This window comes from Mixophyes fleayi, chromosome 5, assembly GCF_038048845.1.
Source record: "Mixophyes fleayi isolate aMixFle1 chromosome 5, aMixFle1.hap1, whole genome shotgun sequence".
NCBI lineage: Eukaryota > Metazoa > Chordata > Amphibia > Anura > Limnodynastidae > Mixophyes > Mixophyes fleayi.
The window spans coordinates 84,935,177-84,958,563 of record NC_134406.1 but is presented as its reverse complement, the minus strand read 5'-3'; the positions used below and the strand labels follow the sequence as shown (position 1 = coordinate 84,958,563).

Sequence of the window (23,387 nt, the reverse complement as noted above, 5' to 3'; positions counted from 1 at the left end):
ACTTATTAATGTTTCAAACTTAAATCACATACACATGTAGCATGAGCCTTACTTGGCTTCGTAAGTTAACAAAGAAACACAGAGAATATGCTAAAATAAATGTATTTAATCCGAAAAATGTTTCCAAGGCTTAAGTACAAAACAGTTAATAACTAGACATATGAAATAAGTTGCATAAATAAGTTTCAGAAATAAAATAGGAACTAAAACCAGAGTCACTAACTTACTAGTTTAAGACTTAGAGCTAGATTTACTAAGCTGCGGGTTTGAAAAAGTGGGGATGTTGCCTATAGCAACCAATCAGATTCTAGCTTTTATTTATTTTGTACCTTCTACAAAATAATAGCTAGAATCTGATTGGTTGCTATAGGCAACATCCCCACTTTTTCAAACCCGCAGCTTAGTAAATCTAGCCCTTGGAGTCAGAGGAGTACACTTTGGGAAAGATGGCACATTCCAACCTACACAGGTCTCCCCATAGAATGAATAATAATACTGGGTAGGCAGCTATTTTTTAACCTTCTCCCACTGCTCCCACCCATATCTTTGAAAATTAGCTGTGCCAATGCCAGGGCAGACTGGATCCCAGAATGACACAGGGCTTTCAAAATGAGTTATCTATTTCCTGAAATGTAGGTCTGTCATCTCAAAGGACAGGATTTCTTATCTCTGTAAAGCCTCAGAGATGTTATCTGTCCCGGGGCCTGGTTACTTTCAAAAGACACTTGACACTTGCATAGGTCAAACTCATGTCATTCAGCAAAGCCCACTATGGCACTATTTTACAAGGTTACATACAAAATACAAAGGGGCATACATGAATATTCAGGGGAAAAGTAACAATCAGTGATTAGGTGCATTAAATAATCTCCACACCAGACTATTCTTTTTTTTAACTAAAATCAATATTTCCCGAATCTTGTTCAATTAAATGCATGGTCCCCTGTCACTCTCTCCATTGCAGCATAAAAGCAGGTAGGTAGATATGTGTGTGTGTATTTCTGGGTGTCTGTATGTGATGAGTTGTATGCTAAATGGTTAACAGACCTGAGTTTCATTTAAATCTTTGTCAGAGGTGTATTCTGGGATCAGTTTCCATGGAAACCTACCTGTCATCAATTTAGTGTTTAATAAAACACCATTTCTTTGTTGCAGAAGCAGATACAACATATAACAATGCAATACTTTTGTAGCTTTACCTTTTTATGTTATCGCAACCCAAAAAAGGACTGTTTGCGCCCATGTTTTTTCCACCTAGAGAGTATAGGGCAGGGAAAAGCCCTATTCAAGTTACTTCACACACTACTTTTGCTTTGGAAAGTGGGCTTGAGAAAAAAGTGTGCACTAAAAAATTCAGTGGAGGCTAGAGTAATGGAAAAAGATTGAGGCCCCAGTGGTCTCACTGTACTGGACCAAGTACCTTAAGACCCCTGTCTGTTATACCAAAATAGTTAAAAAAAAAAATAATACACAGACAAATATTCCAATAAAACCCTTGTTCACCACCTTATTACAAAATAAGATGTTCTTTTTTTTGTTCTTTCTCTACCATAATCCAATTGGAAATTCTTCTGTCTTTGTAATGCAATAAAAGAAAGCATAAAAGCAGATGCAACTGTTTCTTAAAAGTGCCCAAGCCACTGAACTACTGTAATCTGGATTGACCAAGAGTCCCATTAGCCACTAAGCCAATCCCATGTGTTTTCCCATGCGGGCTGCTTAAGATTGGCAAGTGGCTAAGGTAAGTCGCTGTCGATTCAGGTCATAGTCATTCAGCAGTGGGTGTTTGTAATTAGCAGATGTCGTCGTGTCACCATAGCTCCGCCCCCACTATAAAATACCAAAATTCACGGCATTGAATAGCGGGGGCGGGGCTTAATGATGTGATTAGGCCCTGCAATTCAGTGCGGTGAATTTCAGCGAACTCAGGAGGTTTGCCTACTTGTCCAGGAGGACTCCCCGAAATTCAGGAGCCTCCCAGGAATTTCGGGAGAGTAGGCAAGTATGATCGATTAATAAAGAATTATAATAATTATTATTATTATTACTAATATTATTATTATAATGATAATAGTAATAATAATAATATACAATTATGCATATTTATCTCCTTTCTACTTCCTACTTTTGCCATCTAAATGATCCCTAATTGAAAATAAAATAAAACAGCTATAAGAAAAACCATACATTTCCCCCGAGATTGCTCACAGGACATAATAATAGATTTGAACCTCCAGAGAAGCATTAGAGAAAATAACTATGGAATGAATGAACAGACTTTTGTAGTCTCCTTCACTGGAAGTCAGAGTCACTCCTATTATTACTAGTCTAAAAAAATGGAATAGCTTATTACTTTGATGGTTAGCATTAAGCCACTGAATAGTCAATTATTTGCTCTGGCCTCTTTTGGGGACTCATGCAGACTGTGTTATATTGTAGATGCTATGCTCATGTAATTCCTTCCATGGTGGTAATGAGGCAGAGAGCTTTCTCTGTAGAATTCTCTGCAGGCAATTACATGTTTCATGAAGACCAATTTAAGTGAACACCATTATTTTCAGCGAACCATTGTGAATCAGCATTGGAGCGTATATAGTGATAACTTGAATATATAAACATCTATCTATCTATCTACCTATCTACACACACACACACATACACACACATACACACACACATACACACACACACACACACACACACATCTATGATGCGGAAGCCAACCTGATTGACACAATATTGACTCTTTATGGTTAATATTGTTTCAGTTAAGCAATACAATATTCTTATGTTTTATATGTTCAAGTCTGTTCTTTTCAGAATTTAGCTGGAAGGGGTCAAAGGTTGACATGTTTTCAACAGATATATTCATAGTGCAGAAAGACAATCTTATTTACCTATAGGTTTAAAGAACAATGAGAAAGGTCAAGCTAAATAAAGTGAAATGAGATTTGCGATCCCAACAATTATAACAATGTTGGTTTTGTTACGAGCACGCGGCGGTGCCCAACCGCCGCAACTCTCTCACCTGCGTCCCGGCCATCGCTATGACGACCGGGACGTCACTTCCGGGTCTGCCTAGGCAACGGTCAGGACGCTGCAGTACATTGCACCTTGTCCCGGCATTAGGTGCAGCCGTGCGTGCGCTAATCCTCAAGTGGAGACTATTATGACAGCCCCTAGGGCTGATTACATCCTTGCCCCCATTAGTCAGTGCCTGTTTATAAAGCAGGGAGGGCTTAGCCTCCCTGCCGGTTATAATTCTGTCTTCCAGTGTTTAGCCTGCTTCTGAGCTATTGTTGCTGTGAACCTTTTGATTGGATTACCTGTGTATGACCTATTGCCTGTCCCTGGATTCTGAACCTTTGCCTGTGACCTTGACCTATTGCCTATCCTTGGATTCTGAACCTTTGCCTGTGACCCTGACCCTGCTGGTACCTGACATCTCCTCTGGTGCTCCGTCCAGTCTGCAGATCGCTGGCCTGCCTCCGTGTGTTACCTCCTGTACCTGTACGCAGCTGTGTGAGTATAAACTTATACTACTTAGAGTTTAAGACCTGGGGGCATCAGAGTACCTGTGAGCATAACCAGTCTCTACGGAAAAGGCAGCTGCTAAAGGTGAAGACCTCTTCTACCAGTTCTATAAGTTTATGCCGCACTGGTTGTCGTAACAGGTTTATGTGTTTTCTTTATCTCAGGGTATACAATGTTTAAAAGAAGCTTCTTTACCATATTAGCATACTGTAAATAAGAGTATAGATCTTCATTGTCTAACAGATGCTGTTAAAATGTATAAAAGCTTGTACTTGTCTACACAATGAGACACCTCTCTGCTTGAGAGGTGTCCTCATCTGATGTGAAAGGAATAAAGACTTCATACTTACTTCAGAAGACTTTGAAAATACTTTTTGCTTCATCATATATCAGAGTGCACACCCAATAATCAATCTATGCGCTATCTTTCAGTGCTATTCTGAGGATTCCATGTAGTTTAGTAAAACATGCTTTTGTGCCAATTGCACCTGTGTCAAAACATGAGGCTGGACACTACAATCAATACAGAAGTATACACAGAGACACACTAATATAATTAATTCATTTATCACTAATGAAAACAAGTTCTGTGAAACCATTTAAGGCATGGATGCCTCTGATGTTTGCCATATCAGAGACACACAGTCTAGACTCTAGACCGGCGGTTCCCAAAGTGTGCGCCACTGTCACTGGGGTGCCGCGGGCCAGCCCTAGAGAAAAGAAAGCAAACAGAAACACTTACCAATCCGCGCGGCGCTAGGACCCTGCAGCCTCCTCTCTTCCGCAGCTGTCACTGAATATCGACGTCAGTGACAGCTGCGCGAGAGAGGAGGCTGCAGGGTCCTAGCGCCGCGCGGATTGGTAAGTTTCTGTTTGCTTTCTTTTTTTCTATAGCTGGCGCCTGGCGCGGGGCAGAGGAGGAGGGCAGAGAGCAGAGGAGGGGGACAGATGGCAGAGGAGGGGGACAGAGGGCAGAGGAGGGGTACAGATGGCAGAGGAGGGGGACAGAGGGCAGAGGAGGGGGACAGAGAGCAGAGGAGGAGGGCAGATGGCAGAGGAGGGTGACAGCGTGAGAGAGGGCAGAGGAGGAGGACAGAGGGCAGAGGAGGAGGGCAGATGGCAGAGGAGGGGAACAGATGGCAGAGGAGGGGGACAGAGGGCAGAGGAGGGGGACAGAGAGCAGAGGAGGAGGGCAGATGGCAGAGGAGGGGTACAGATGGCAGAGGAGAGGGACAGAGAGCAGAGGAGGAGGGCAGATGGCAGAGGAGGAGGGCAGATCGCAGAGGAAGAGGACAGATGGCAGAGGAGGGGGACAGAGGGCAGAGGAGGGGGACAGAGGGCAGAGGAGGAGGGCAGATGGCAGAGGAGGGGAACAGATGGCAGAGGAGGGGGACAGAGGGCAGAGGAGGGGGACAGAGAGCAGAGGAGGAGGGCAGATGGCAGAGGAGGGGTACAGATGGCAGAGGAGGGGGACAGAGAGCAGAGGAGGAGGGCAGATGGCAGAGGAGGAGGGCAGATGGCAGAGGAAGAGGGCAGATGGCAGAGGAGGGTGACAGCGTGAGAGAGGGCAGAGGAGGGGGACAGATGGCAGAGGAGGGGGACAGATGGCAGAGGAGGGGGGACAGAGGGCAGAGGAGGGGGACAGAGAGCAGAGGAGGAGGGCAGATGGCAGAGGAGGGTGACAGCATGAGAGAGGGCAGAGGAGGGTGACAGTGTGAGAGAGGGCAGAGGATGGTGACAGCGTGAGAGAGGGCAAAGGAGGGTGACAGAGGGCAGAGGAGGGGACAGAGGGGCAACGTGAGAGAGGGCAGTGTGCCTGGATGCAGAGGGGGCAGTGTGGCTGCATGCAGAGGGGGCAGTGTGCCTGGTTGCAGAGGGGGCAGTGTGCCTGGTTGCAGAGGGGGCAGTGTGCCTAGTTGCAGAGGGGGCAGTGTGCCTAGTTGCAGAGTGGGCAGTGTGCCTGGATGCAGAGGGGGCAGAGTGTATGGATGCAGAGGGGGCAGAGTGTCTGGATGCAGAGGGGCATTTTTGCATACAACTAAATAAGTATTTCTGTCGTGACCTAAATACTTATTACAATTTTTTGACCCAACTACTTCTAAAACAGGACTGCTCAGTAATTATTTTGGAGGGGTGCCTTGAAAAAATTTGGAGACTCTAAGGGTGCCGCGAACTGCAAATGTTTGGGAACCACTGCTCTAGACTGATGTTCTGTACATCAATTTTTGCCATTTTTGATGCATCGACATACAAGCTCATTGTGCCTCCTGCATTAAGTATGTATTGAAAATACTGACGTTCCCTCTGCCCATAAGACGATTGTAAAGCCAGAATTCGGGATTTGCATATAGTTGGCCAATGTATTCTGTTCTCTCCCAAACAGAGGGAGCATAGAGAAATAATATTGCATATAGAAAGTTTTTGTTTTAAATACAAAAATGGTGCATAAGGCACTATGCAAAATATTATTTTTTCACAAACCTGACAGCCCTTCTTCATACAGTAGTCTCCATATAGTGTTCCCTTTGTGGTCAGTGCCAGTCCCTGACTGTAATGATTTTGTAATTTAACTTTGAACCACTTATTTTAAATTTACATACTATTTTTTATAACTAGTGGCACAACAATTGTGATGATATTTTATTAAAATACATAGCGGGGAAGCTTTCCCCCAAATAACACACACTGTGACCTCACCTTTTACCAAACCAAATAAAGACACGGACACCAAATTAAAGTTGGAATGAATGACGGTGTTTATTAATATTTAAACTAATAGGACTGTAAGGCGGACGAGAGCAGGGCAGTCAGGAACGCAAAACCAATAAAGGTGGAAAGGTCAGACCATACCTTATCTATTGGCCGGTGCTAAGATCAAGTCCAATGGCAAGACTACGCCCCCTATTAACTCCGCCAGTATAAACCATACAAAACTGGCCCAATGATCCTTCTAACATACGGACCAACCATGGTATGACACCATAACCACAGAGGGGTAGTGACCTATGACTAGATCACCCGAGCACCATATGCACAGTTACCGACTGCACTGCTCTCCTACTCTAACCGACTACAACTCCAAAGATACCCCAGAAATTGCAGGGAGGGCGGGAGGAATCTGGAAGCAGGAAGAACTATGTCCTGTCTGCACTGACTTATAACTGTGTATAAGTCCCAACCCCTTCCTGCTCCTATTGGCTGAAATTCCAGGAATCCACAGACCATAGGTTCTTTGGCAAGTCACTCACCCGCATGATTTTAACTGCGTTTAGTCTAATGGACACACTTCTCATAGATAAAATGTTGAGCTCATTCTTAATTTAGTAAGTGTAAACATATTAGTCAATTGATTTTTATGGGTGAGAGTAAATTTTTTCCCATGACAGCTTTGTTTCATGTATAGGCTTATTTCAAGCACATATTGTACTGTTGTAGACCTTTGCACATGATAAAGCTCTGATTTGTTAGAATTTTGTTATAGGCCCTCCACTTTAAAACAAATTAGCCCTAATATGTAACATTGCTATTATTACTTTAGTGTCAGTATTACAAGGTAATTTATTATGTATATAGCTAATGTGCTTTTAGAAAAATCATTGTTTTCATGTCCTATATAATTGTTGGCTTGTATATTTACTTGGTGTCTAATACCTCAGAAGGTATGAATAGAAAGAAGCTTAAGCTTCAAATAGCCGACATACGACCGCTCGTTCAAAAGTCGGGTCAGTGTGTACAGTGACACGATGGTCGAAAGTCTGCCCAAATGGACGATTATCGCCTCATTTGGTTGGTCGTACCGTTTAATATTTTCGTTCCAATCTCATTTCCGCTGTGTAGTGTGTATAAACTTCCGACCGATCCACAACAGTGAGTACGAAATTACAGTCATTGCTCACGACAACATGGCTGTAAAAAGTCGCTAAAGGGACGTCTGCTCTTCCCTTTATCGTCCTAAACAAGGCTAGTGTGTATGCAGTCCATGGACCGAGCGATCGGACCATCGGTCGCATGTAAAATTGCTCGGCATAAAAAGTTGGTCGAAATTTCTGTAGTGTGTACCCAGCTTTAGCAGTGTCTTGTTGCATAATGATGATGAGGGGCTTTGGGGAATTATTGCATTTCTTTATTAACCTCTATAGATTATGGGCAGCACGGTGGCTAAGTGGTTAGCACTTCTGCCTCACAGGGGTCATGAGTTCAATTCCCGACCATGGCCTTATTTGTGTGGAGTTTGTATGTTCTCCACGTGTTTGCGTGAGTTTCCTCCGGGTGCTCTGGTTTCCTCCCACCCTCCAAAAACATACTAATAGGTTAATTGGCTGCTATGAAATTTACCCCAGTGTCTCTTTGTCTGTGTGTGTGTATGTTAGAGAATTTACACTGTAAGCTCCAATGGGGCAGAGACTCATGTTAGGGTGTTCTCTATACAGCGCTGCGGAATTAGTAGCACTATATAAATAGCTGATGCTAATGATAGATTGCTTACCACATTTCCAAAAGCAAAATTGTAAAAAATTAGACCCACATCCCTGATCTACTGAATCTACAATCAAATCCGACCAGGTCATGCCCATTTTCAGCAAAGCTACACCCATTTTATGGTCAGCTCTCTAACCAATGAAAATTATGATTTTTGGGTGGCATGTTTATTTCTTATGTAACTTCTCTGTGTAGGTAAGGGTATGTGTCTATAAATAGTGGTGGCCCATACAATGGAGGTACAGAAATGAAATCTTTTATCTGGAATGTTTGAGACTTAGGGCTTTCCGAATAACTATATTTTTTCCTGTAATTTAGATGCCTAAATAAACAAACTTATATTTTAAAAGTAAACCTGTTTTTGTCCCGGGCATTGATCTTCCCACTAAATTGTTTACGAGCGTTCCAATGTCTGTACATGGAGGCAGTTTGTGGTTATATCGGTATACATCAACACAGAGGAACAAAACTTTTTAACTTTTTTGTTCTTTATGGTTTTTGGAACTTTCTAGAGTTATGATAACAATAAAATGAAAGTTTACTCCTTATATATAGTTTTTCTTATTTTGCGATGTTCCAAAATTTTCAGGAGGTGTTAGACATTTGTGTATCATGATTCGTAGATTGACCAAAACTGTGTCACACCAAAAGCTTTTCATGCTTTGAAGGAAAATGAGGGCCACATTACCTGGAGCTCTAGAGAACGTTTGATGGGCAACACATTCATGCAGTGAGGTCCACTAGTATCATGTGTTTCCACTTATTGTTCTTACATATGCTATAACTACATAATTTATAATTTTTACTTCTAACATCCAACAGTGGATGCATTTTTGCTGCTCTAATAAGTGATTGGTGTATTAGCACAGAACTTCAATCCAAAAAACAGGTGTTTCAACAATGGCCACTAGCCTGGTGTTACCTAAACATAGAAACATAGAATTTGACGGCAAATAAGATCCACTTGGCCCATCTAGTCTGCCCATTTTTTAATCTATGGTAATTTCAAACCCTATTTGATCCTTTATTCTTTATAAGGATATCCTTATGTCTATCCCAAGCATGTTTCAATTGCTCTACTATATTAGCCTCTACCACCTCTGATGGAGGCTATTCCACTTATCCACTATCCTTTCTGTGAAGTAGTCTTTCCTCATATTTCCTCTGAACCTACTTCCATCCAGGTTCAGTGCATGTCCTCATGTTCTAGTACTTCTCTTCCTTTGAAGAATGTTTCCATCCTGTACCTTGTTAAAACCCTTGATATATTTGAAAGTTTCTATCATGTCCCCACTTCCCCTTCTCTGCTCCAAACTATACATATTAAGAACTTTTAGTATTTTAGTTTTGTGCTGTAGGCCGTGCACAATTTACCTGCTCTTTATGTGATTGTGACTTAGGGCGGTTTACCAGTTGCCTACTGTTGTAATATGACTCCCAATGTCACCAGCTGCTAATCTCACTGCCCACTGGGGCAGCAGAAATCAGCATGGAGTCCACCTCTGGAGCGATAGCACTTATCTTCAGCAGTTCCAGCATGAAATCCTCCTTGTCATCCTGAAGAAAGCCTATAAGCTGTGTAACTAAATGGTAAATGATGAGGATTTCCCCATGGACCGAATCTTGATATAAATGTGAGCTGAGAGCATATATAAAAACCATGAAATTCAGATTCTGTTGCAGTTCTCAACTCATAGCCCCCGTTCACATATGCAATTCAGTCACGTACAGCAAGCAGCTGTCACACACATCTTACACACTGCCTATGTGCATCAGGCTGAATGGCTCTTATGCCATTGTGCTAATTATAAAGCTTGAAGCATAATGAGAATGACAGTGGAACCATCCATTCCAGCGACTGCTAAAACCATAAGCTATTAATTGTCGAGAAGTATCTGCGCTTCCAGGCTTATTTGCCTTCCTGCGAGAGCTGCTGAGAGGTAGAATTATCCAATCTCCAAATGAAAAAATAAAAATTAAAAATTAAAAAAAACAAAAACAAATATCACCCATATTTGTTTTAAAATCATCAGCTAAACTGAATTGGCAATAGTGAGAAACATATAGAGCTACATATAATCATAGCTTAGTTATATTTTCTAGATAGATATTTGCCAAACAAATAGTGTTTTGATAACAGTCAGGCATAACATATATCATGATAATATGTAGAGGGTTTTATTAAAGACATATCATCTAGTTGTCACTCCAGTCTTTCTACACCAACATTTTTGCATACTTGCCTACTTTCGGCAAGTTCTTTCCGGGAGAGGGCCATGACTGGAGGGCGAGAGGGGGCGGGGCCAAATGCGGCATTTTGGCCCCATCCACTGCGATGAAAATGCCGTTTTGTTGCGGGGCCAAAATGACGTGATTCACCGCAAATCGCTTCATTTTGGGAAGGCAGTTGCGGGATGCGGGAGACTTGCCTGCTCCCCCGGGAGTCCGTGACATTAACCCTCTCATATTGATGAAAACATTGCTGATTCCCAGCTGCAGTTCAGAAAGGAATGGAAGGTATACTGCATCCCTGGGCTATTTGAGAGGTCAAGAAAGGTACAAACATATACTTTACTAAATCTGGCTGGTGCAGAGGGAGTACATAAAGCAGACACATTTGTCTATGAGGAACAGGAGGATAATGAGGACCCCGAAGTGCTTCTAAAAATATTTGAGGAGATCTGTTTACCCGTAAACAATATATTAATGGACAGATATATATTTAATACCACAAACCAAACGTGTGATGAAAATGTGCAATCATATGTGTCAACATTTAATCTACCAACAAAAACTTGTGATTTTGGCACCATCATCAACAAACTAATCAGAGACAGAATTGTTTGTGGTTATGATACTGATACCATGGCCTTATCTGTGTGGAGTTTGTATGTTCTCGACGTGTTTGCGTGGGTTTCCTCCGGGTGCTCCGGTTTCCTCCCACACTCCAAAAACATACTGGTAGGTTAATTGGCTGCTATCAAATTGACCCTAGTCTCTCTATGTCTGTCTGTGTGTGTTAGGAAATTTAGACTGTAAGCTCCAATGGGGCAGGGACTGATATGAATGAGTTCTCTGTACAGTGCTGCGGAATCAGTGGCGCTATATAAGTAAATGGTGATGATGATGATGATGATACTGTACGCACACAGTTGTTAAGAGAAAAGAATTTGACTTTAGAAACTGCCATTCACATCTGCAAGCTTAATGAATAGTCTGAGAGGAATGCAAGGGAATAAAGGAAGCAGGCAGAAGTATGTAGTATACAGAGCACACCCCCACAATACATGCAATGCAAAAACTGTGGCTGGCACCACCCACCTGAGTGGCAAAAATGCCCGCCCTTTAATAAACGCTGTAACTCCTGTAATAAATGGAACCACTTCACAAAATGATGGAGCTCCAAATACACATTGGCGACTAGCAACGCTTGAAACACTGAGAAAAGGTCAGTTGCATAGAGTTTATAGTGTGGACACAGTCTGTATCAGAATCCGTGAATGCAATATATTGTGAGACAGCTCTGATGGCTGAAAAGGGAGAAATGTTTACTAGCCTCTTTGTCAAACACAACAGAAACATACTGAAAATAAAAATTGACACTAGTGCCAAATGCAACTTCGTGTCTAAGACTCTCCTGCACAGAACAAACCCACAGGCTCTAATTGACCAGACAGATTCAGTAAACCTTGTGGTGTATGCAGAGCTGGATTAAGGCTCTGGGGCGCCCGAGGAACTTTAGGCAGGGGGGCCCCTATGATGTAACATGGTTAACATTTTAGACAAACACACAGGCAATGCTGTGTGCACTGCTGTTAGGTGCACGCAGCTCTGCCTTCACAAGCAGTACAAGGTGAAGCAGGACATACCTCCCAACTGTCCTTGTAGTCGGACCCAATCCTGACTACGCTGAGACAGTCACCCAAATTCAGGACTGCCTGACCAGATTCAGAACAGTTGGCAGACTGTCCTGCTCTCTCCTACCTGTTCTTGTCACTTTCTCCACCTATGGCTGCTGGTGTCTTTAGCTCAGTTGCTGCTTGTCTGGATACTGGAATGATGGGGGCCCTATTTGGAAAAAAAAATGGGTACATGAAAACTAGAAAATTCCAACCAACCCCAGCATTAAATCAATAGTATTCCCATTTAATATATAAACATATTTCCCTCCCTCGAAACAGCCCTATCAATAAATTAAATGGCATTTATGTTTAAAAAATATAACCATTTTGCACAATCCTCCATAGCATTAAATAATTCATATTCACATTTAATAAAAAGACCTAATTTTCCCCAAACAGCCCCACATTCATTTAGGAGCTTCCAAACCACCCCAGCATCAAATTTAAAGGTCCAATCACCCCATCTTAAATTGATAGCCCACACTATTAAATTAAATTGCCCCACCATCACTCCACAAATAAAATAGCACCCATTAAATAATTAGCATATACATGCAATCCAAGATTAAATTAAGAACCCACCTTCCCTCCCACATTATATTAAAAATCCCCCTTCCCTCACACATTATATTAACATACTACCCCCCTCACACACACATTATATTAACATACTACCCCCCTCACACACACATTATATTAACATACTACCCCCCTCACACACACATTATATTAAGATACAACCCCTCTCACACACACATTATATTAACATACTATCCCCACTAACTTTGTTTTATCTGCACGCTGTATGGCCTTGTTTCTCTTCACAAATGGGATGGCACCTGTCACATGGTGCACGTCCCATGCGACAACAATAGCAGCCACACATAGGGAAAGGCGGGAACGGATTGCAAGAATCCGCAGCCAATGATAGAAGGTGGCTGGTCTCGGAGGAGGGGCCAGCCACCAAGTAATAGAGACTTGGGCCAGTGCAGAGACCGGCCCAAAATAGTCCTTTTTTTTCTGCCCGGCCCAGCGGGCATATCCCCCCCCCCCGCTTACCGCCCCAGCCCGCCTCAAAAAAAAGTATTTATACTGCACATCAAAAAAAAAAGAAACACTGATAAAATTACATCAGTTTTAACTTATATATATATCAAACTTATTGACATGTTATAAATGTTTCTTTCTTTTTAATGTGTGGTATCATTGATCTTTATGTATGTGTATGTGTTTAAATAAATATATATATATATATATATATATATATATATATATATTTATATATATATATATATATATATATATATATATATATATATGTATACATATAAATACACATACATAAAGAGCAATGATGCCGCACATTAAAAAGAAAGAAACATTTATAACATGTCAATAAGTTTGATATATCTATCTATCTACATATATATATATATATATATATATATATATATATATATATATATATATATATATATACATATATATAATATATGTATATACGTAGGCACACACAACAAATATGTTATGGGATCCCCTATTTTGTCAGTAATTATTAAAGTAATTATGCCTTTTCTATTAAAGGTTTATTTAACATATACATACACACATTATAATATATATATATATATATATATATATATATATATTACACATATACACATACATACACACATACATACTCCAAGTGAAAGTGGGACTTACCTAGGAACCCACGTTCAGCACAGCATCCCAGAGGGTCTCTTTTGGTATGGTATGTGAGGAGCTGCTGCTGCACATGCGCAGCAGCTCCATTTCGACCATCTTAGAATAGCCTGATGAACAGCAGCACCGCGACTGCTGTACATCAGGACAGCTGTCGAATTTTGCGGGGGGTGGGGGGGTGCGCCACAAGCAGCAGAATCGGATGACCAACTGACAGATGATCCGATCAGCTGGCGGCTGGCGGCCGGCAGCGGGGGGCCCTCAGAGAGAGGGGGGCCCAGGGCACGTGCCCCCTGTGCATCCCCCCTTAATCCGGCCATGTGTGTATGGAGGTCAAATCATTAAAACTATGGGCACAGCCATACTATAGTTCACGTGTGCGCCATTACAGTTTCAAATCATTGATTGTGACGTCAGACCATTAGTAGGACTGCCTGATAGCGTTAAACTGGGCTTCATACACCTGGGTGCCGAAATCCATATGGTAAAACCAGATACTCAAGGAATTCAAAGATCTATTCGACTCTGATACCATTAGTAAACTTCCTGTCATTTACCATATGTGACTGGATGAATCAATTGTCCCCACAGTCTGTACACCCTGACGCATCCCCATTGCCATGAAGGACAAAGTGCTTGCTCAACTAGACTGCATGACAAGACTCGGTATAACTACCCTGATAAAGGAAGCAACGCGGTGGGTCTCAGCTGTGGTAGCTGCAGTGAAAAAAGACGGATCAGTCAGAATATGCATAGAGCCCGTGCACCTAAACAAAGCACTGCTGAGGCCTCGGCACCCATTGATAACAGTCAAACACATTATTGCTGACATGCCTGAGGCAAAAATCTTCAGCGCCCTCAAAGCTAAATGCGGATTTTGGCAGATAACTCTTGGTCCAGATTCACTGCCTTCATGACACCTGCTGGACGATATGCCTTTTTGCGCATTCTTTATGGCCTGACCACCGGCAGAGAAGTTGGATATGTGGGATGATTAATAGTGCAGCATCAGAAGCAGAGCCCACTTGAAAAGGAGAAGGTGTTTGAATAAAGTTCTGTTTATTTATTCTGAGAGGGCCTGGCGCCCATTATTATTGTACACCTTTGCCCTACACCACCTCTAGTGTCCACTCCACAAAAAATATGTGCTAATCACCTGTGTATTCTGAGGGAGGGGGGCTCTGTTAGCACTTTCCTGCACCCACCAGCTAGCTAGGGCAAAGACCAAGACCAAGCCAGCAGAGGGACATTAACACATCATCTACTTATATACATAGTGATATGCACCTCCGCTGCTCTATTGTTTTATAACATACTGTCAGGAGAGTGGGTCCTGTGTTGTGGCACCGGTAGCAGCCCTCAAGAGCTGCATGTGAAGGACGTGTGATAGAAGTGCAGTGATGCCAGGACATCCCCCAGGCCATTGTTTCCATGTCAGCATTATAAGATCCATGCATGTTAGATTAGATACAAGTAGCTATATTTGTTTTCATTAAATCCAGTTTACACTGAATTTATTCTTGCTGACAAAATGGGAGACTGACCAAGGTAATCAGCGTCTATCTGCTCTTAAGAAAATAATTAGAGTAAATTAGATTAAAATTGGAAAAATATGTATTTTCCCTCAAAGTCCCATTATTCCTTTAGACCCAGATTAAGTGCACATATTTGGTATCGCTATAAGGTTAATCGGGTTGTATCAACTGTAAAATCTAACATTTGGTTTAGTACACTAAAAAAAAAAAAAATGGCTAATAAGTTAAACAAATACACTTGTATGTAATTCTCAGGTGATTTACTACTTTAAGGAAAAAACGTCATTCTAGGTAATTCTGTTGCTGCTAGAAAACATTGAGTTCCCAAGTAGTAGAGAAAAGGTTAACAGTACAAATTTAACTATGTATGATTAACTATGTATGATTATTTTGGATGTTTAACGGTCATTGGTGGAATTTGGACTCCCAGGGGTATATTTACTAAACTGCAGGTTTCAAAAGCTGGAGATGTTGCCTATAACAACCAATCAGATTCTAGCTGTAATTTTGTAGAATGCACTAAATAAATGATAGCTAGAATCTGATTGGTTGCTATAGGCAAAATCTCCACCTTTTTTAAACCCACAGTTTAGTAAATATAACCCCCAGTGTTGTCTGTGTAGAGGTTTCCTTGTACAAAGGATTATCACTAGTCTTGTTTGTGTGTGTAATTATTGAATTTGGGAGTCCTGATGTATTTGATATCTTGGCACAAAGCTTTAAATAGCTATCTATCCCTCACTCTGGAATAAGGGAACACATTTTTGAAAATAAAAGATTGACCTTAAAGACAATCTATTAATATTTTGAAAGTACATTGAAATGCCACTTTAATTTTTCATGCTACAATTTCCTTAAAGGGTGATGATAGCTCCTTCTTTCTAAATGAGACATTCCATAGCTTAATCCAGTCCATGTTTTCTTCCAAAGCATCAAAGAGATAGTCCTGTGTTTATCTGGTCCCTAGACTCCAGGCTTTGTTTTGCACACAGCCTTTCACCTGCATCTCTGAGTGCATGACTAGGCTGTGCTTCTGAGTCAGGATGCCAGCAGTTTGTACTGACTGAGGGATACTGCAGACACAAGGCATCCAACCACTGCTACACACAGACTAGCACCACACACCCATCGGAACAGAACATAGAAGAGACTTGAGGTAAGTAGCACATTTCTGCTCATATGACATGTGAGAGCAAGTTGCTTACTGCTACATTGTATAGCTGTTAGTGTCAATAGCAATAACATGAATATTTCATGACCAGAAGATGTACATGTAGCCTCTGGCAGATTTTGCATTATTATGTCTGTTTAAATCCAAATACAACATGTCTTTATATGAAATATAAACATAGATCTATATAATTGCAAATATACTTTACTGGAAATATAAACACAGATTTATATAATTGCACATATAGTAATGCAAATGCATATTAACAGATTATTGCACCCTTAATTGCCAATGAGGCTCAATAAGTGTCAGTGAAGATAATAATATTAGAAAACACTGTACATGTGATGGTCCAGTTGCATCTTTAATGTGCCAGCCTTTGTCTGTGCAGTATTCCCATTAAATACAACATGTGTCTAGGCATAAGTTTGGCTTCGTTGGTGAGCAAACAAATCATTTTTGTTAGCAATAATAGTTGGGGTATTCTTAATGAAATAAATAATATGTATGTAGTGTAAAGGTACAATGTTTAGTAATGTTTTGTCCACATTGTATTGTATTTGTATGGTCAGAGCACAGAATGGGTAGCAAGCAAACATATTTTAATCTGCAATCATTTCTGGTACCTTAAGCACACTGTGAAAGACTCCCAGTCTAATGGTGCATTCTCCTGCAAGGGTTTTGTGTGTGCATGTCAAAAATCATCTAATTGAAATGCCAATGAAATTTATCTTGTGTACATTTGTGACCAAAAACCAATGCAACAGCGTATCATGATTGTCAAGCAATTAATCATTCATATAATCAGGGTCTGCAACAAATAGTACTACTTTTTGTTGACAGTAATTCTTGTAAATGAGCTAACTGTGCACTGGATTTAACTAATATTATTATTATTATTAGTAGTAGTAGTAGTAGTAGTATTATTATTAGTAATTTATAGATCGATTATATAATTTTACAAATTATCTCTCATTTGATATAGAGGTAGATTTTGCAAACCTTCTAAAAAGGAAAAGTGCCCATGTCAACCATTCAGATCCTACCTATAGTTTTCTAGTCTGTACTAGATAAATGATATCTAGAATCTGATTGGTTGCTATGAGCAAAACCTCAAATTTTCATTTTTAGAAGGTTTGATAAATCTACCCAATTGTCTTTAAATGCCCCACAATGACAGTACTCAGGACTACCATAACATTCTCTTTGAGACAGCTTTATTAAAGTATTCATAGAAGACAGATACAATAATATACATGACCTGCCCCCATGATGTAATGATGCAAACGCACCATTTGACAGTGGGGGCGGGGCCAAATGCCGCGATTCACCGGGAATCGCGGCATTTGGGACCTAATTCTGCCCACTTCACTAGGAAGTGGGGCACTTCCTAGTGAAGTGACCAGATCCGGGAGAATGCCACACTCTACCGGGAGTCCGAGAGACTCTCACAAAATGCGGGAGTCTCCCGGACATTCCGGGAGAGTTGGCAAGTAGGACTTAAAGGCGTAATCAAACTTTCCCAGCAACAGCTAAATGGAGCACCTGGTAGATTCTGCAACCAAGAGGCAATTTCCTGACAATGTTCACCAGCAACAGATGAATGGATCCAGTTTAGGAATTTTGACAAAAGGCACCAGTAACTTTCGACTTATTTAAAACCTTTGTTTGTAACTTGTGATTGGAGTTGGAATGGCAATGCCTACATCCTTAAAATCTATAACTGTCCCATAGAGGCAGTTTGTGGCAGAGTCAGGGTTTCATCCTTTTGCAGTCTGTTGTTTAGATAGGACCCACATTGCTGCTTGCTGCTGGCTCCTTCCTCAGTGATTCAGCCATAAAACCCCTGTAGTATTTCTACTCACTGATGCATCATATCCAATCCAGAAATTGAGCAGAAAGACAACATCTCATTGGTTAATTGCAGCCAAGCAAATAAAAGTCAGCAAGTTGTGTTGGGATCTTTCTTTACCGTCCTGTTGTAAAGAGCACTAAAAAGTACAATAAAATAACATGAGGGCCAATACTTGCCCTGCAAGCAATCACATCACCCCCTGCAAAACAGTCTAGTCTGCCTCAATTCCAGGATTTATTTAATATTTTTCTTTAATAAGTGGCAGCAGTGCATTTGTATTTATAGCTTTGCCATATTGAACTGGTTCTGGATTTTTCCCAGCTGTTCCTCCTCCGCTCATCTGTAACCCAGTAATATCACAGTAAGGGGATTGTGAGTCAATGTTTCTTGCACAGTGATAGCTATTTCTAGCATGTCTCTATTTTACTCTGTATTTACAGCAGTTTATTGATTGTTATGCCTGCTGCTTTGAATTGGTAATAACGTTGTTGAAAATATGTTTACTTATATTTCTCGTAGCAAGGTTTCTGTTCTTATAATGCATTTTTGTTCTTTTTATTGAAATCTTTGTATTAATAATATCTAGATTCATATATATATATATATATATATATATATATATATATATATATATATATATATATATATATTTATTTATTTTTAAAAGCTCTGCTGGTTCTTGCAAATGTGTTTGTTTTTGTCCATTTCTAAAAGTAAACCACAGTGAAACAATTTAGTCTAAAAACAGATACATACAATTCACACAATTTATGTATGCAAAGATGTAATATATCTGTGCTATTTAGAATATAAGTAATGTCAATGGTATATAGTCAGTATATATTACAAATTATACATTTCTAAACAGCAGCCTTTGCCCCAAAAGAGATCCATCTTGACCAATTCTAATTTAGCTGGAACATTTAAGAGTACCTTGGGAAGAAGCACTAATGGGTCCCATTGTGACTCCTGAATAAAGGAACATTATACCAATGCCTGTTAATTGTACCATTTGGGTAATAACTGTCTATAACCTATTTTTTATTAGATTTAGTCTGCACTATGCATTTTTGTTACTGGCACAATACTGTAACATGTGGTATATTTTTCACTATAATCTGCTTAAGGAACATTTAACCAATGAAATAAAAAATATCTATTGAATGGTTTGCACGGCTGACAGTCATATAGTTAGAACTTAGAATGTCCAAATTGTTTGCAAAACTGATCCAACTGGCTGATACCAATGGTTACCAAAGTACAGATGTGGGACAAGGTGCTGAGTTATTTTTTATACTATAGTAGGTTATTTCACTGTAGTTCAAACACTGGTGGAGTATAATAAGAGCTTTAGGCTGGTAGCCTTGGGTGATGGGCTGTAAGGGGGCTAGACCTTGACCATTCAAATTGAGTGGTGTATATATGACCTTGACAAGAGTTATGTGAGCTTGAGATGAGGGCCTTTCTGTATATTCAAAGGAATTTGTTGTTTATTATAAAATTTGTGAGAATATAAAACTGGCTGTATATTAATACACTTGGGTATGCTGCAAGCTCCAATGAAATTATAATAATGAGGACATTTGTGGGTGTGTGATCAGGCACATAAAAAGCATGTGACTTTGTGACCCATTGCTCATAAATGTCTAATGATAATCTTAATAGGTCACTGTTCAGAGATACAATCAGATTTATCTTACCTGTGAACAATCATCAGAAGCTATGGTGACCTTCATGAAAATCAGTGCCCACCAGTCCTGGTATTCCACAAGCTTTGACATGCTGCATCATACAAGTAGCCTTGTAGCATCATTCCTAACCCATCTACAGAAGTCAGCATTGGGAAGCCTGTATTGTGTTTCTTTCACGGTGCACGGTGGCTAAGTGGTTAGCACTTCTGCCTCACAGCGCTGGGGTCATGAGTACAATTCCCGACCATGGCCTTATCTGTGTGGAGTTTGCATGTTCTCCCCGTGCTTGCGTGGGTTTCCTCGGGGTGCTCCGGTTTTCTCCCACACTCCAAAAACATACTAATAGGTTAATTGGCTGCTATCAAAATTGACCCTAGTGTCTCTCTCTCTCTCTCTGTATGTATGTTAGGGAATTTAGACTGTAAGCTCCAATGGATCAGGGACTGATGTGAATGAGTTCTCTGTACAGCGCTGCGGAATCAGTGGCGCTATATAAATAAATGGTGATGATGATGATTGTGTTTCTTCCTCCACAGTTTTTAAAATGCAGAAAAAAATATCAGTTTTATTGTTTTAGTTGCCAAGGAGCCCATGTGGGATGTGGGGAGAGTAGAATTGTCTGTCTTACCTGCCCAAGCACCAGAAATGGATGTGGATGTTTTCTACACTTTTAGATAGGAGCAAGCATGGCAGCTCTCACTAACTAAATTGAAGAACCTAAGGCCTCATACACATAGGTGTTCAATTTAAGCATTTAACACACATTCCTAAAGCCTATTAATTGGACTTTGATGCTGATGATTTCAAACCCAATGTAAATGAATGGACCTGTATATACGCACTTTAGAGTTTATTAAGTACATAGAACAGGGAAGCTCCAGGGTAGCTTGGAGCTCTGTTAATCAACACGCTTCTGATGGCTTTCAAATGCTCTGTTGAAGTGAAGATAATGTACAAGGCTTTGATTATGCATTTAACTACCATGTGTACGAACGCGTACATAACTGGAATATCACATAAGAGCACATAAAATTTATTTATCATAGGTAAGCTTTGATATTTGATTACATAAAAGCAAAAACACAGAAAGTGTTATTATTGCACATCAATATAATACTGATGGCAGATTATTATTAATATTTTTATATTTATAAATTGCTGACATATTAGGCTTTGTTGTACATTAAGGGGATCAACAAACTAATTACATTCAATGACAGGAAACAGACAATAAGGATAGATTTTTTGTAGCCTCATCATTTTAGTCTGATGTGTTCTATAAATCACTGAACCAAATGTTTGTTTATTCTTTAAAGCACAAATAAAGGTTTATTTCATGATATGGTGCTATAATGTGCTATATGGTGATATAATGTGCTATAACCTATAATAACCTATAATAACCAATTATTCATTTTATTTCTAACATACACTAGAAAAATGACAGAATCTGATTGATTATTATGCGTTATGGCACAGTTCTGCACTTAGCAACATGCTATTAAAAAGACCTATAGTACATTTAAATATAGTGTGTTCTAAGTTTTAAATTGCGATTGTGAGAACTTCACTGTTTGGCCTACAGATTGAATGCCTTAAGGTCATTAAACATACATAAGTATGTAAGTATGTATAAGTGCAAGCTAAATTGTATCTTTGTTTAAAGCTCAATATTCATTAATAGATTCTGAAGTTTAATGAAAGTGTTTCATGTCTCCTGGCTCCCTGGCTTTGGTGTGACTGACTAAATGAAATGACATTGATATAGCTTTCTTATTTACTTAAGTATCACTAGGGAAGAGATGTTGTGGGCTGGTATTATGGTTCCTGTCTGCGGTACACTGCTAATTTCAGCAAGGTCAGATGGAGTCATGCTTCAGAGGAGCCAGACCCAGTTATCGACCGCAGTTGGAGCTTTTCACTTTGAAATGCCTTTGATCTGTTTCATTCTATGGAGATCACTCCCCACTATCACATGCAGAAAATCAAATTGCACTTGTTCAGAACCTTGATTGTCATGACATCAGCATAATACCGCAGCAAAATGTATCAAGTATTAGCTGACAGAAATAGGAAGAGCTGGCTAGTTAATGTTGATTAATAATAATATTGGATGTTTATAGGCAAGGCTGCATTCTTTATAACTTTATACTATTTTGTGTTTATAATGCGGGACTTGGACAGACCATGCAAACAGTATTGTCTGTATTTAGTACACTGAATCAGTGTCACGGTTACAACAGGTGCTGATGGCTGGGAGGATTAGTAGATTTTAGTTGGCTGTTTACCAAATAACCTTTAACGGAGTCCACGCTCCGTGATCTGCACTGCAATGCAGATCATTTAGCTGCATGCACTCAATTCTGTCTGTCAGTCAAGATTGACCGCTACTGAGCTCAATTCTCTATACACCCTCTGAAATGCAATGACTTGCTGACATTTATTTTCTTCTTTCTCTCCAGAGACTGGGACGATAGACCAGGAGATCCAGTCATATAACACCCCAGGCTTCAGCGGTTGCCTGTCCAGAGTACAGTTCAACCTTATCGCCCCACTCAAGCTAGCCTTAAGGTCACGAAATAATTCCCAGGTGCAAGTAGTGGGAGAATTAGTGGAATCGAACTGTGGTGCATCCCCGCTTACTATCCCTCAAATGGCATCTGACAATAATCCCTGGCATCTAAACTCAGGTAACTGCAAGATCTGATTTTTTTTCTTTTATAAAGGAATAACATATATACATTTTAGACATGACATCTATTTAATAGTATAACAGTACATTATAAGTTTCAACACTATGGGCAGGAGAACTTCATTTTGTCATAACATTTTTAAACAGTGCATAATTATAGAAGAAAAAATGTTGTTCCATTATTAATTATAATTTCATTTTCATCTTTAGTGTTGTTTTAAGGAGATAATATAACCATTCATTGAAAAGAGAGGGCTATGGGGCCTATTTATTAATCATTATATTCCTGTAAATTCCCCGAAAACTGCAGTTTTTGGGTAAAAGACACAGATCTAAGTATCCTGCAAATTTATTAATAGTGCATCGCAGCAGATATCATAGCTATCTGCTGCTTTGCATTTTTTTCGAAATACAGAGCAGTCCCCTTAGATGTCTATGGGGAATGCCCTACTCCGCAATTTAACAAGTGATGAAAAGGCAATTACACATTACCGCATGTGTAATTTTTCAGCTCTGCTCTATGTGGAGAGAATTGTGGTAGAGGGATCTTCGGATCCTTCACCACATCTTACTGCTCTCCCCTCCTGTAACTATCGCAAAGGTGGCCACTTTGCGATAGTGACCATAGAAAAGATAGGAGAGGGATCTTTGCAGGGACAGCAGTTTTTCATGACTGTTTTTCATGAGTTACGCACAATCTTTCAATCCTTATCTTTGCGATAAGGATTGAAAGGGATCGTGTTTAAAATGGGGAAATTAATAAATAGGGGCCTATGTGTTAAGACAAATATAGAGGAAAGAGCTGTGCATTCCCTCTCTCTCCT

General features: G+C 40.2%; 1 protein-coding gene across 2 annotated transcripts in view; it reads left to right on the top strand.

The window, feature by feature from the left end:
- The window catches only part of CNTNAP2 (contactin associated protein 2), a 1,405,747-nt gene that overhangs the window by 1,344,415 nt on the left and 37,945 nt on the right, over positions 1-23,387 (top strand). For both annotated transcript variants that reach the window (XM_075212518.1, XM_075212517.1), the window contains exon 22: positions 22,334-22,561. In XM_075212518.1, coding sequence (XP_075068619.1) covers positions 22,334-22,561 — 228 coding nt within the window. The remainder of the gene's footprint in view (positions 1-22,333; positions 22,562-23,387) is intronic.